This window comes from Anomaloglossus baeobatrachus, chromosome 11 (assembly GCF_048569485.1).
Source record: "Anomaloglossus baeobatrachus isolate aAnoBae1 chromosome 11, aAnoBae1.hap1, whole genome shotgun sequence".
Classification (NCBI taxonomy): Eukaryota; Metazoa; Chordata; class Amphibia; order Anura; family Aromobatidae; genus Anomaloglossus; species Anomaloglossus baeobatrachus.
This window is the reverse complement of record NC_134363.1, coordinates 161,233,137-161,247,662: the sequence shown is the minus strand read 5'-3', so window position 1 is coordinate 161,247,662 and position 14,526 is coordinate 161,233,137. Positions and strand designations below refer to the sequence as shown.

The window sequence follows — 14,526 nt, the reverse complement described above, 5'->3', positions numbered from 1 at the left end:
ATTCACCTCATGCCGACTATAACTCAAAAATATCTCCCGGATCCGTACCTTCCTTAACCAAGAATCAGCAAAACCATTAGTACATGCCCTTATCATCTCCCACTTTGACTACTGCAACCTTCTGCTCTGTGGCCTCCCTTCCAACACTCTTCCACCCCTCCAAGCTATCCTAAACTCTGCGGCCCGCTTAATCCACCTCTCCCCTCACTATTCCCCAGCCTCGTCACTCTGCCAATCCCTTCACTGGCTTCCCATTGCCCAAAGACTCCAGTTCAAAGCATTAACCACAACAAACAAAGCCACCCACAACCTGTCTCCTTTTTACATCTGTGACCTATTCTCCTGGTACTTACTTGCATGCAGCCTCAGATCCTCACAAGATCTCCTTCTCAGCTCCTCTCTTATCTCCTCTTCCCACAACCGCATACAAGATTTCTCCTGTGTCGGCCCCATACTCTGGAACGCTCTACCTCAGCATATCAGATGCTCTCCTACTGTGAAAAGCTCCAAGAGGAACCTGAAGACCCATCTCTTCCAACAAGCCTACAACAACCCTCAGTCCAGTAGACCACTGCGCAACCAGCTCTGTCCTCACCTACTGTACCTTCACCCATTCCCTGTAGACTGTGAACCCTCATGGGCAGGGTCCTCTCTCCTCCTATACCAGTCTGTTTTGTATTATTAATGATTGTTGTACTTGTTTTTATATATACCCTGTCACTTCTAAAGAGCTATGGAATAAATGGTGCTATAATAATAATAATGATAGGAACCCAGCAAAAAGAGGTTGCCTTGCTGTTGGGCTCACATAAAACTGGCCATTTTTGTGTGCTTCTCCATTTTTACATGTTTTTTTTATAGCATTCATGAATCTATTCCCATATTTATTGTTCCACATATGTTAGCACTATAGAGTACAACTGTCTCCTTTTTGTTACTATAATCAGACTTCGTTTATTTTAGCGAGACAAGACAGCAGTTTATTGACTATGGTGCTCGCAATTTTGCATTTACGGTCTTTACATTCTTTGCCTATCTTTCGTCCATAACCTGTTTAGAGCAAGATAAGGTATGACTTAAGCATTGGACTAATACATAAATGGGTTCATTTGCATTAATAATACTTTGTACCTGTTTTAAGATTGATTCATAAACCTATTTATTTGAATTTTGTTAATATTCATGTAACGTTGGACTGAGGTCGGGGCGACAATCCCCCATAGTGAATCGTTTTTGGAGCAGAGATTTGTGAAAATATACGATAACATTTGCCTCTTTTGCATTTTAATAAAGCCGCCCATACACATCTCTCATATCCTTTATGCAGGAGGAAAATAAAGGCCGTAATCTTACTATGGAAATCTCATAATATTAACGCATTGTTTGTGAGAAGCTTCCCAAATACTGATAATAATATTACAAAACTCGTAGACCTTAAAACCATTGGTCTAATATTAGGCTGCTTTTATGCACTTAATGAAGATACTTGCACATAACTTGTCAGTTTTCTAGGATAAAAAACAAATTACAAGCTTATTATCTCAGCCACCTGCATCTAATATTATTAGCTGCCCATTTGTGTTGGATCGGCTTTATTAACAAAAGTAATAGTAGCAAAATATATGGTGACAAGCATCTGCTAGGATGAATATATTCATAAAGGGAATGTCAGGAGCCTGACACCTCTTGAAACGCTATTTAACTGCAGATATAGGGTTAATCTAGTGGTCAATTGTGTTATACTGCTGCCTGACTGCTTTATTTAAAGTTTGGTTACCGGGAGAAAATTATCTTATTTCCTTCCTGGAGACGCTGGCTTTCAGTCATGATATATACTGAGAGCGGAGTCTGTAGGCACGCCCCATAACTTTGATTGACAGCTGCCTCTGCAATATATCTGTGCCCATCAAGTTGTATTTACAGCCATTGTTTGTAGTTTAGTGCTTGATGACTGTAATCGCTCAATGTTGGTCCCCCATGACTGAAAGCCAGCGGGTGAATAAAGTTAATTTTTTCCCTGTAGCTGCACCTCAGCAAGACGGCCATGTGTAGTATTGGAGCGCCATTTTCCTGCAGATTAACCTCTATATCTGCAGGTAAATATTGTTTTCCAAAGGGACCGCTTCCCTTTAAGTAATTAAAAAGCCCACCACAGTACTCCCCTCTCTACGTTCCAACCAGTTCGGGACAGAAGGTCTGGCATTCTCATCAGCCTTTATTTAATGGCGACTGGTACATGATGGTCACTGGCTGGCACAGACTGAACAGGGCCCCTGTGCAAGAACAATATATGGGCCCTTTGTAGTCCAATAACTCATCATAATGCACAATTGCACCTGCTTTAGAGGTAGAAATGGGCCCCTTATCCTTTGGACCCCTGTGCGGCTGCACAGGTTGCACCAATGATATGGTCATAGGTCATATTACTGGCATCATGGCTCCCATCACAAAGTGGTTTTGCCACTACTATGGATGACTTCATTAGGCTGCTTATTGACTACAATAGTCATGTGTTGGACCTGCCTGGGGCTTCTACACTGGATCGGGGAGGGTTATTAGAGAGGCAAATATTGGGTTTTTTGGTACTATAGTGACTTCTTTTTTTACCAAAATTTCCTTGCAAATCACTAGGATATACAATAACATTATGCTCGATGGCCGTTCAACCTCTTGGACTACGCCAGTCATAAAATACACTGGATCATTTGGCCTCTCCCTACACAGTGGGGCTCCAATACTCCCCAAATGATTAGAAAGTGGTAGTTTACTGTAATGATATTTACTACTATTGGTCAGAGGTAAAAGGAAATGGGAGACCGAAGGTTCATTGGGTGGATAAAATCAAGAATGACATGGGAATCAGCATCATTCAACCGAAAGAGGCTGTGGACAACTGAAGCATGACGAGATCCGGCCTACAGAATACCTAAGAACCTGAATGGATTGCATCACATCATATACTACAGTGTGAAGCCCACACTAACCCTCTCTTTTAACTTACTTTTTTCGCAAACTGCTCCACCCTTTCCTGCTGGACAGCTGCAAGTAAAATCCCTTCCATCATCCTCGCAGGTGCCACCATGCATGCATGGATGGGAATCACAGGGTCGGGCTGGTTTCTTAGCAGGTGCGGGACCACGGGATGGTTTCCGCCTTGGTGAAGGAGGTGAAGTAGTCATCGGCCTCTTGGTGGTAGTCATTGGCCTTCTAGTAGTCATTCTCACTGTAGTGGCTGGGTGTTGTAGGAGCGGCACAGGAGTGGTCTTCACAGTTGTTGTTAGTTTTGGTGTGGCAGTCGCAACGTTTGTGGTAGGCAGAACTGGCATAGTGGTTGCTGCTGCTGCGCTGGTAGTTGCCATGATGCTGGTCGTTGCTGCTGTTGTTGTAGTCGTTGTGACCATAGCGGGAACCCAGTCTGAGTAAAAATTCAGAATTTATTAATTAGATTTATTAAGAGTCGGGACACTTCCATACACATTAGTTGATTGACCGGATTCTCTGAAATTGACGGGTACGAAAAACTTGAATCAATTTGTATGGACAGTATTCGGGTCAACTCTACAGTCAAAAATCAGGGGACACTAACTTTGAAAGGACCTTTTTCTTCCTATTCTACCATTATGGATTGGCTCAATGGTCATGCTAAAGACGCCCTCTACCCTACTCACCCATCGTTTTTTAAGGCCTCCATTTGTAATGCAAGTTACCCACTGGTGGACACAGACCAAAAGGAACAATATATGATCCCTTTACAGCCCAAGAGCTCATCAAAATACTCAATTCTATCAGCTTTGGAGGTAGTAATGGGGCTCCTAACCTCTTGGAGTGCAACTGCACAGGCCGCACCAATGATATGTCCACCCCGATTAGTTACTATTTCTAACTGCATATTTATGGTTTCTAATATTCAGTCTTCATGCTCTTGGTTTGATTATAGGACAAGTAAAAGGGACATTAAACAAAGAGATAAAATTATATAAATATAGGAATAAAAAACAAAAATTAAGAGGTGAACATAATAGGAAGATTTTTCAACCTACAGAGAATATAAAGGAATCAAAATACTTCAGAAAAATAAGAAAAATAATATTTTGCAAAATCTGTTCAAATACTATCAATATGAAAAACGAAGAAAGGGAGAAAACACCCAACATGGGTCCAAGAGAATCGCTGGGTGCTGCCTCTACTGGGTCGTGACAACATAACGTCAGATATACTCCAAATCAGTGGGCTACTCCATTCATTTCTAACTCAGTAGCAGCTCTATAAACCCTACGGACATATTCCCTATTATCTCCTGTTGAAACCGCTGGCAGCAGCGAAACGCGCGTCAAGGTGAGGCTCTGAGGTTATGCTCTCATGTCTACCCACATGGCTAAAAGTATTCTATAATCTTTGCCAGATTTTCTTAGATATGAGACATCTCTTATTCTCTTTCTCTGTGTCACATAGCAGTCCCTTAGCCCCATGGTGAGCATTTTATACCTTCCATTATTTGTATTGTAAGCATAGTATTATAACAGACTTTGCATTCTTTCAGTATTTTGACTCCCCTACTTTCTTATAGGAGATATACTGTATATATATATATATATATATATATAATATATACGGTATATAAAATATATATGCAACTTTTGGTGAGGGATTACTTATACAATTGAGGTTTCAATAACAGTAAATCTTGGACGTGTTTCATTTTTGTGTCCTGTCCTGAACCAATATAGGATTTCTTAACTATTACGAGATGTCACAGTTGGATCCGTATTATCATGTCCGTCACAAAAGAGGTTAATGAGAACACAAAGAATTGTAAATCTGATAGTGGTCTGGCAAAACTCCTGCCTCAGTGTGCCTTTATTTCTCTGGACACCATAGTCTTGACCTTTCCATAGGAAAGAATTTCAGCCAGCACCGGCCAACATCTCATCAGTGAGATTAATGTGTCTATAAGCATTCATTTGTTAGAGCCAACGGCCAAAATATCAAGTCTACAATGAGAAACGGAAAGTGCAAATATTGACATTTCGACATTACGAGGGTTCGAGAGTTAAGAAGAAAGCAGAACGATGTACCAGGGATCTCACCAAAGTCCAAGAACTTCACGTTGTCCTGAATGGGCTTCTTGACTGTGATTGCCTTCTTCTTGGCGCTCTTGAGTCGTGCCAGTAAAGCTTTCTGCACGTCCAAGGCAGTTAGGCTCGTTGCTACATCAAAGAAGAGGAATCAGTTTGACCCGAATGTGACATTAAACATACGAGTGCGCTCCCAATTACCTCATATACATACACCAGCTGCCCAACGCAAAGCGAGAACATACTGTAATGCTGCACTCGTGGTGGAACTGCTCCCGAAGGACTATCCACGTCATGCAGGAGACATTAGAGGAAGGCTACATTACACATCTCCTCTTCTAGAACAGGCTTCTTTATTTTCACAGGCAAAATAATCTCCTTCCTACGCTACGAAATCCAAGAGAGTCTAAACATTTAGCCAAGTGATGACATGCTACATCATCTCACCCTACGATCAACACGTACTATTTAGTATATATTATATATATACTTTATATAGTAATATAGGACATCATGTCATAGACATCTCAATTTAATTGGAACCAGACTGAGTGATGTTTTCTATTTAATTGGTAGGAAGGTATATGTCAAGGTATAAGTGATCGCCTAGTGTCCTCAGAAAATGACCTTGCTAATTAAGTCAGGTTTTTGTACTATATGGATTTTCTAAACATTTTTTTGCAATAGTTTTGTTCCCATAATTAAAAAAAATGAAAAAAAAAAACAAAATCTTGCAATTTTCACACTGCAAATTTGATTAAAGATATTTCTGCAACCAAGCATCCAATCTTTCAACAACAGGTATGCTTGGATTCAGGTACTTGGTGCCAGTATGGCACTGCCTTTACTTCATATCGCAAAATCCTGGTGGTTGGTCCTCTTTAAAGGCATATCCTGTTCAAGAATCTATTGTGTCTGATGAAGACCCAAATATAGGGGTCGAAACATTATAATTTTTCTAGACTGCTTGTATAATAAATTCCTTACATCCATTTTTGGAGTGACAAGTTTTTCTTTTATATATTTAAAGGGGGTGTTCATCTAATCTTTATATTAACAAATTAAATTTGTGACAATGATATAAAAGTATTACAGGTTCACCTCTTTTCTCTGACTCTACAGCTTTCCTGTTGGCAGAATAGCAGCTGATTGGTGGATCATGTGACCAGACCGGCCCATCAGCCTCCTCCAATAGAAAAACAGCTTTCATATTTGCTATGATTTTAATTGGAGAAGACGGACTGGTCTGGTCACATGTTACCTCTGCAGAAGACCACAAGCGCAAAAGGAGAACCTGTAACATATTCATATGGAATAATAATAAATAATAATAATACAGTAGTAACTTAGTATGTACCATAGTATGAAACTTAAAGTGGACAATCCCTTTAAATATGATAAAAACAATTTGTTTTGGCTAGATAATACTACCTAAATAAACAAACCTGGATCGAAATGAGCCTCCACAATGGCTCTGATTGAGTTGCTTGGCCCTAGGTCCCGCACTCTGATGCTTCGGAAGTCCCTCTTCACTTCTGAGTTTCGGAGAAGATTATCCAACTAGAGGAAAAAGATGGACACAGGATGGTCATTAATTGAGCAGGATATTTAATGTAATCCATTACGTGAAGTGAGCAGTGGCTCAAGAATGCCAAGCGCATCCAATGAGGATTGTAAGAGTAGTAGTTCAATGGGATATTAAGACTTTTTTTAGCTTCTACAGATGAGTATGTTCTTTCCTTGACCTGTTCTTGAAGAACAGAATTACAAGTCAGACTATTTGAGAGACTGGTACAATTTCCATAAAATGTACACGGCCTCCCTGCTAGGGGAACAAAAAGCAAATTGAGTACAATTCAGTTCTTTCTCCTTTGGCACTGAGAAAATTGCAAAAATACCCCCAAAATAACTCAGGCATTAACTAATGTGCTTTTTTTCTCATGCCATCATGTTCTGATGTTCACAACAGTACAGAAAAAGACAGGGTACAGATGGCGGACATTATGGTTGACTGAAAATGGCAATTACGAGGGTTTATAATAAAGACAAAAATTCCATCACCATCAACACTAATATATAATATAAATGACTAATATGTGTATATGGATATCAAAGTGTAGACTGGAGGAAAAACGGGTTTAAAAACCGCGCTAGGAAACCACGAGCAAGGATGTAAATCAATATTTTTCTTTTATTTAGATAATTCCAACGCGTTTCGGAGACCCATCTGTTTCCTTCTGTCACAAACCACCGGGGGGGTCACTCAGAAATCCCCCGCGCTGGCTACCAGTACGTCACAATCGGGGGGTAACAAGTGGGGGTCACCCCTCCTTTATACCTCCCGACCGACAGACAGAGCACGTGACGCGCTCTCTAGCGCCCCTCTTATAGTCAGGCCAATTATGGAATTGCCCAACAATAAGCAAGGAGGCCGCTATACTACTTATGCCGATTATTGAAGGGTCCCCGGTGAGAGTAGGGTATATATTCCCCCGACCTCCGCGGGCGGAATATATAAAACCTCCCCGAATCTCACTGGCCTCCCCACAATAATCCTTGGCACAACTCGCTGCCACCAACCGCTTCACGGTAACTATTAGCCGAACACACAGACGTGGGATTCAAGATCGAGATAACAGAACAGCCCAAGATTAATTATATAATTTAATCAGCCTAAAGCCACACTAGAAACTACAATATACACAATAGGGAATCTACAGAATATACATATGTCAGAGTACAGTTACAGATAAAGCATGGTTTACAAACAGGTATGCAATTCAATCAGTTACCTTGTGCGTCTGGCCACAGGGGGGGCGCTGTAGACCAGGTTTCTAGGAACTCCCACAGATGTTTCCTGCACGTGACCCCCAGCGAAAGAACCCTGGAAAATGGCCGAAGTAGGGTTATCAACCTGGGCAAATCCAGGTCCCCTCCTACCTTAGTGACCTCAGAGGGAGCACTGCTCCACCCCTGGCTGGAGTTATGGACAATCCACAACATGGAATATGGGCCATAACTTTGCCTGGGAGTGTCGTAGGCGGACGCCGACGCTCTCATTGTGACAGCTATGAATTTAGCTACAGAACGAGAGGTTTCATGACTTGTCTACTAGTTCCCCATTGGCTGATATCACGCCTGGGGTATTTCCCAAGCTCCCGCTCGCATAAAAAGGGTGTGCCAGCATCGTCCGCATGCGGAGACACCATTTTTATGGTTGCCATATTTATCGGAAATATGGCTTGCGAGATATGAACCATTTTTTACTGGAGTCGTTCTGTCTGGATACTTCCAAGCTTGCTAATGAGATAGCAGCTCCTACCACAGGGTCACGGCAGGGAGTCATCCTGTGTCCATTGTTCCCACATCATCTCATCTCCATATCACAGGAGATGGCCATGGAGGTGTAACACCTTCACAGATGCTGGACATTGAGAACAAGAAGGGAGGGGGGCACTGCCAGGGAGTGATGAGCGATTATGACTGGAAGTCATAATTCATCTTCATATCCCGGGATTTGCCTCACACCTCCCCCCTTTTGAGGGCGCTAGGGGGCAGCACACTCCGGTGTTCCCCCGTGCGCCCGTCCGCGACCTCTCCTTGTCGGGACAGCCCGTCTGCGTTACCGTGGTCACGGCCCCTTTTGTGGCGAATGGTGAAGTTGTATTGCTGGAGCGCAAGGCTCCATCGCAACAATCGCCCATTCGTCCCAGAGACGGTGTGCAACCAGCTGAGGGGATTGTGGTCCGTCTCCACGATGAAGTGGCGCCCGTATAGATAGGGTTGCAGACGCTGCAGGGCCCACACTATGGCCAGGCACTCCTTCTCCATCGTGGAATAGGCCACTTCCCTTGGTAACAGCTTCCTGCTCAGGTACAAGACTGGGTGCTCTTGGCTCGCAGAGTCCACCTGGCTGAGTACCGCACCGAGGCCGAAGTCACTGGCGTCGGTCTGTACTACAAACGGCCGCGTGAAGTCGGCTGCCTGTAGCACGGGCGGGCTGGACAGGGCGTCCTTTAGGGCCCGGAAGGCTGTCTCGCAGTCCACTGTCCAATCGACTGCAGAGGGCAGCTTCTTCTTGGTGAGGTCCGTCAAGGGCTTTGCCAGGCTACTATAGCATGGAACAAACCTCCTATAGTACCCAGCGGCCCCCAAGAAGGACATCACCTGCTTCTTGGTCCTGGGGGTGGGCCAGGATGCGATGGCTTCCACTTTCTCAGGCTCGGGCTTCAGTGTTCTCCCGCCTACCCGGTGACCGAGGTACTGGACCTCGCTCATGGCCAGCTGACACTTTCCCGGCTTGATGGTCAAACCTGCCTGGTGGATCCGCCTGAGCACCTGTGCTAGATGCTCTAGGTGGTCCTCCCAGGTGGGACTGAAGACGGCAATGTCATCCAGGTACGCGGCCGCGTACCCTTCAAGTCCCTTGAGCAGGGTGTTGACCATCCGCTGGAAAGTGGCAGGGGCATTCCTCATCCCGAATGGCATCACCGTGGACTCGTACAGTCCAAATGGGGTAATAAAGGCAGAGCGTTCCCTGGCCTTGCGAGTCAGGGGGATCTGCCAATATCCCCGGCTCAGATCCATGATGGTCAGGTACTGAGCCCCGGCCAACTGATCGAGCAGGTCATCGATGCGTGGCATTGGGTACGCATCGGCGACCGTGACAGCATTGAGCCCCCTGTAGTCCACGCAGAACCGAGTGGTTCGGTCCTTCTTAGGGACGAGGACTACAGGCGAGGCCCAAGCGCTGTTGGATGCCTGGATCACCCCCAGCTTCAGCATCTCGTCAATCTCCTGGCGCATGTGTTGCTGCACCTCCAGGGAAACCCGATATGCCGAACGCCGGATCGGGGGATGATCCCCAGTGTCCACGTGATGGACAGCCAAGTCAGTCCTTCCGGGCTGGTTGGTAAACAACCCCCGGAAGGGGTGTAGGGTGGCCCACAGCTGGGACCGTTGGTCCTCCAAGAGCTGGTGGCCAACCTCCACATCCTCAATGGATCCGCCGGCCCTAACCTGGGCTAGCATATCCAAGAGGGTTTCCGCTTCTCCCTCCTCGGGCAGGTTGCACACGGGGAGCGCACACGCCTCCCGCTCATGATGTGCCTTCATCATGTTCACATGGAAGGGCTTCCGCCTTCCACGGGCAGGGTCCAGGGTGACCAGGTACGTCACAGGGTTGAGCTGCTGGTACACGAGGTATGGGCCTTCCCAGGCTGCCTGAAGCTTGTCCTGTGGTACGGGGACCAGTACCCACACCTTTTGACCCACTTGGTAGGTCCTCTCACAAGCGTTCTGGTCGTACCAACGCTTCTGATCGGCCTGGGCTTGAGCCATATTGTCGTGTACCAGTTGCGTCAAGGCCTGCATTTTGTCCCGGAAGCGCATGACATACTCGATAACCAACACTCCAGGGGTGGCCAAATCCCCTTCCCAAGCCTCTTTCACCAGAGCCAGGGGGCCCCGCACACGTCGCCCGTACAGGAGCTCAAACGGTGAGAATCCTGTTGAGGCCTGTGGAACCTCCCGGTAAGCAAATAACAGGTGTGGGAGATACCGCTCCCAGTCACGCCCATGGGAGTCGACCAACATCTTAAGCATCTGCTTTAAGGTGCCATTAAACCGCTCGCACAGGCCATTAGTCTGTGGATGGTACGGGCTGGCCACCAGATGTCGCACCTGGACTTGCTTACAGAGGGCCTCCATCAGCTGGGACATGAATTGGGTCCCCCGGTCAGTGAGCATTTCCTGGGGAAAACCCACTCGGGAGAAAATCTCCAGCAATGCGGTGGCCACCTTGTCAGCCCGAATGGACGACAAGGCCACTGCTTCTGGGTACCGGGTGGCATAGTCCACTACCGTCAGTATGAAGCGTTTCCCGGAGCTGCTGGGGATGGCCAGCGGGCCGACCAGATCCACAGCCACCCTCCTGAAAGGCTCATCGATGATTGGCAGAGATACTAGTGGGGCTTTGGGGTGTGGCCCCGCCTTCCCCACTCTCTGACAGGTTTCACACGAACGGCAGTAGGCAGCCACATCGGCCCCCATTTTTGGCCAGTAGAAATGCTGGTTTAACCTGGCCTTGGTCTTAGCGATCCCTAGGTGTCCGGCCATCGGAATCTCATGTGCGATCTGCAACAACTCCGTCCGGAACGGATAGGGTACCAGCAACTGTCGGTCCCTGGGCCACGCCTCCGGTGAACCCTGCTGGACCGTGGCCCGGTACAGCCGTCCTTGGTCCCAGACCACTCGCTCCGGGTCCGAGTCCGAGGGAGGCTGTGCCGCCTGCTCCTTTAGAGCTTTCAGGCTGTCGTCAGCTTCTAACGCTGCCTGAAACCCCTGACTAGATGTGGCCAGAATCGACGAGACTGTCACATCTTCGGTCAGTACCCCGGGACCTGTGTCCTGGCCTCCACCTGACTCGGCTGCCACTTGGTCAGAAGGGGAAGAGCTATCGGACCTCCGGGAGGCCCCTTGGCTTCCAGCACTCCCACTGCGGGTGACAGCGGCCCCAGCCGCTGCGACCGTGGGTCGTGCCTGCTCCTCCTCCGTTCCTGACCAAGTCGCCGGTTCAGGCAGACCTACCTGGCTTCCTGACACCCCGGTTGTGGGGGAACCATGCACCGAGATCTTACCTGGGAGCACTTCCGCTCCTGGACCGGCCCCAATCTCACCTGCCTGTTCCCCTCCTGCAGCAACAGAACCCCGCTGTGAAATCTCTGGGGACCCCACATTTGCTGTGGTAGCCCCCACCCCACACACTGGTCCTCCCCCTGCAGCACCCTGCTCTCTGCTTATCCCTGCAGAGGGCAGCAGATCCCAGCTCACAGGCTGATTACTTGTAGAGGCATTGTCACACCTTTCTCTGACCCCCTCCCCTGTCACAGCTGCAGCTGTGTGTGTGTCTATGGTGTCTGTGCAAGCAGAAATATCAGAGTTCACTCCCTCCTCCCTTACATCATTCATAGATAACACATTAACATTGTCAGGAGTCATGTCAGTACTGGCTGAAGGTTCAGCCCTTGGGGGGGGCCCAAACTGGGAGGTTATCTGCCCCAAATCTGTCCCAAGTAGCACGTTTGCGGGGATCCGATCAGTTACCCCCACCTCCCTCACCCCTCGCCCTGCGCCCCAGTCCACATAAATGTCAGCAACAGGCAGCGCCGGGTCAATGCCTCCAATCCCGGAGACAGCGAGGGTTTTTCCAGGGATCAAGTCTTGGGGGGACACCATCTCAGGCCGCACCAGAGTCACCTCCGAGGCGCTGTCTCGCAGTCCTATGGTCACAGACCGGCCGACGGTGACAGGTTGGAAGCTGTCCAGGGACCTACCACCACCCCCACCCACACAATACACCTTGGGCGGCCCTTGGGACGGGGACGGAGCCGGGGCCTTGGGACGCTGAGGGCACATGGCCTTGAAGTGTCCAGGTAAGTTGCACTGGTGGCACCGTCTTGGTTCTGCCACGGGCCTGGAGAGGGGAGTTGAGGGGGACACCCCCTGCAGTCTAGGGGCAGGTGGGGCAGTCGCAGAGTTCATCTTACCCCCTCTCCAGGTGCTGCTGGTGGCTGCTCTCCTGGCCTCAGGAGCCCGATTGTTGGTGTAGTCATCGGCCAGGGCAGCTGTAGCCGTGGACCCCTTTGGCTTCTGGTCTCGGATGAACTGGCGGAGATCCTCAGGGCAGTTCCACAAGAGTTGCTCCGTGATGAACAAGTCCAGGATCTCCGGTCCGGTGGAAAGCTGCAGGCCTTGGGTCCAGTGGTCGGCAGCTCGGGCAAGTGCCCGCCGGTGGTCAGCCCAGGAGTCCTTTGGTCCCTTTTGCAGGGTCCGGAACTTCTTGCAGTAGGACTCTGGAGTGAGGTTGTACTGTTGGATCAGGGCCCGCTTGATGGTGTCGTAGCCCTGATCTGCCTCAGCAGGCAAGTCCCCAAGGATATCCAGGGCCTTACCCCTTAGACGGGGGGTCAGGTATTTGGCCCACTGATCCTTGTCCAGATGGTGCTGCAAGCAAGTCCGTTCAAAAGCAGTCAGGAAAGAGTCCAAGTCTCCATCCTTCTCCAGCACTGGGAAGTCCTCAACACGGACCTTTGGAAGTTTGGTGTTTTGAAGGTCACATGTGGCTGATGAGGGCCGGAGCTGAGCTAGCTGCAGCTGGTAGTCACGGTCTGCCTGTCGCTCTCGCTCTCGCTCTTCACGCGCTGCCTGCCGCTCCGCAGCCTCACGCGCTGCTTGCCGTTCCGCAGCCTCAGCGTCACGCGCTGCTTGCCGCTCCGCAGCCTCAGCGTCACGCGCTGCCTGTCGCCCACGCTCGGCCATGAGTATCTCGTAGGTATCCCGGTCTCCAGCCACAAGCCTGGCCAAGGCAGCTTGAAGGAGGGCCTCTGCACCTCTCAGGCCGGAGGGATTGGCAAGTGGTGATCTGCGGCACGCTGCAGAGCCAGGTGATTCACTGTCCATTGCAGAGCGGAGGGCTGGCATCTGGCTCGTTGAGGACCCTTGGGTGAGCTGCTCCTCATCTTGTCCAGCAGTGCCAGGTTGTGCAATGTCCTCTGCAGAGCTGTTTTCTGGCGTCGAGCTCCTGGAGGACTCGTGGGCAACCTCCTCATTACTGTCCACAGCACCGTCCTCCCTCTCTTCGGCTCCTGCTTTAGCATTGGCCAGTTGCCTAGCTCTGCTCCTGGTGCCATCAGCCATTCTTGCAGACTTTTGGTCACTGACACAGAACTGACACCTGATGCCTCCACACACCTTACAGTATCTGCACTCTGACACTCTAGTGTTGAGCTAGTCTGAAGACCCCAGCAGCCACAGCTGCTGCAGGCAGTCTTTAGTGTCTGGGAGTATGGGTCTCACACTCACACACACTATTATCTCGATCCCACCGCTATGCCACCAATATGTCACAAACCACCGGGGGGGTCACTCAGAAATCCCCCGCGCTGGCTACCAGTACGTCACAATCGGGGGGTAACAAGTGGGGGTCACCCCTCCTTTATACCTCCCGACCGACAGACAGAGCACGTGACGCGCTCTCTAGCGCCCCTCTTATAGTCAGGCCAATTATGGAATTGCCCAACAATAAGCAAGGAGGCCGCTATACTACTTATGCCGATTATTGAAGGGTCCCTGGTGAGAGTAGGGTATATATTCCCCCGACCTCCGCGGGCGGAATATATAAAACCTCCCCGAATCTCACTGGCCTCCCCACAATAATCCTTGGCACAACTCGCTGCCACCAACCGCTTCACGGTAACTATTAGCCGAACACACAGACGTGGGATTCAAGATCGAGATAACAGAACAGCCCAAGATTAATTATATAATTTAATCAGCCTAAAGCCACACTAGAAACTACAATATACACAATAGGGAATCTACAGAATATACATATGTCAGAGTACAGTTACAGATAAAGCATGGTTTACAAACAGGTATGCAATTCAATCAG

At 48.6% G+C, this 14,526-nt stretch overlaps 1 protein-coding gene across 15 annotated transcripts in view; it reads right to left on the bottom strand.

Moving 5' to 3' along the window:
• Positions 1–14,526, bottom strand: part of AGRN (agrin) — a 670,274-nt gene that overhangs the window by 63,311 nt on the left and 592,437 nt on the right. For 13 of the 15 annotated variants that reach the window (XM_075327095.1, XM_075327101.1, XM_075327098.1 and 10 more), the window contains 3 exons: positions 6,521–6,635; positions 5,076–5,207; positions 3,002–3,415 (listed from right to left, as the gene is read on the bottom strand). In XM_075327095.1, the coding sequence (XP_075183210.1) occupies positions 3,002–3,415; positions 5,076–5,207; positions 6,521–6,635 (661 nt within the window). The remainder of the gene's footprint in view (positions 1–3,001; positions 3,416–5,075; positions 5,208–6,520; positions 6,636–14,526) is intronic. The other 2 variants (XM_075327096.1, XM_075327111.1) reach the window with 1 other exon arrangement.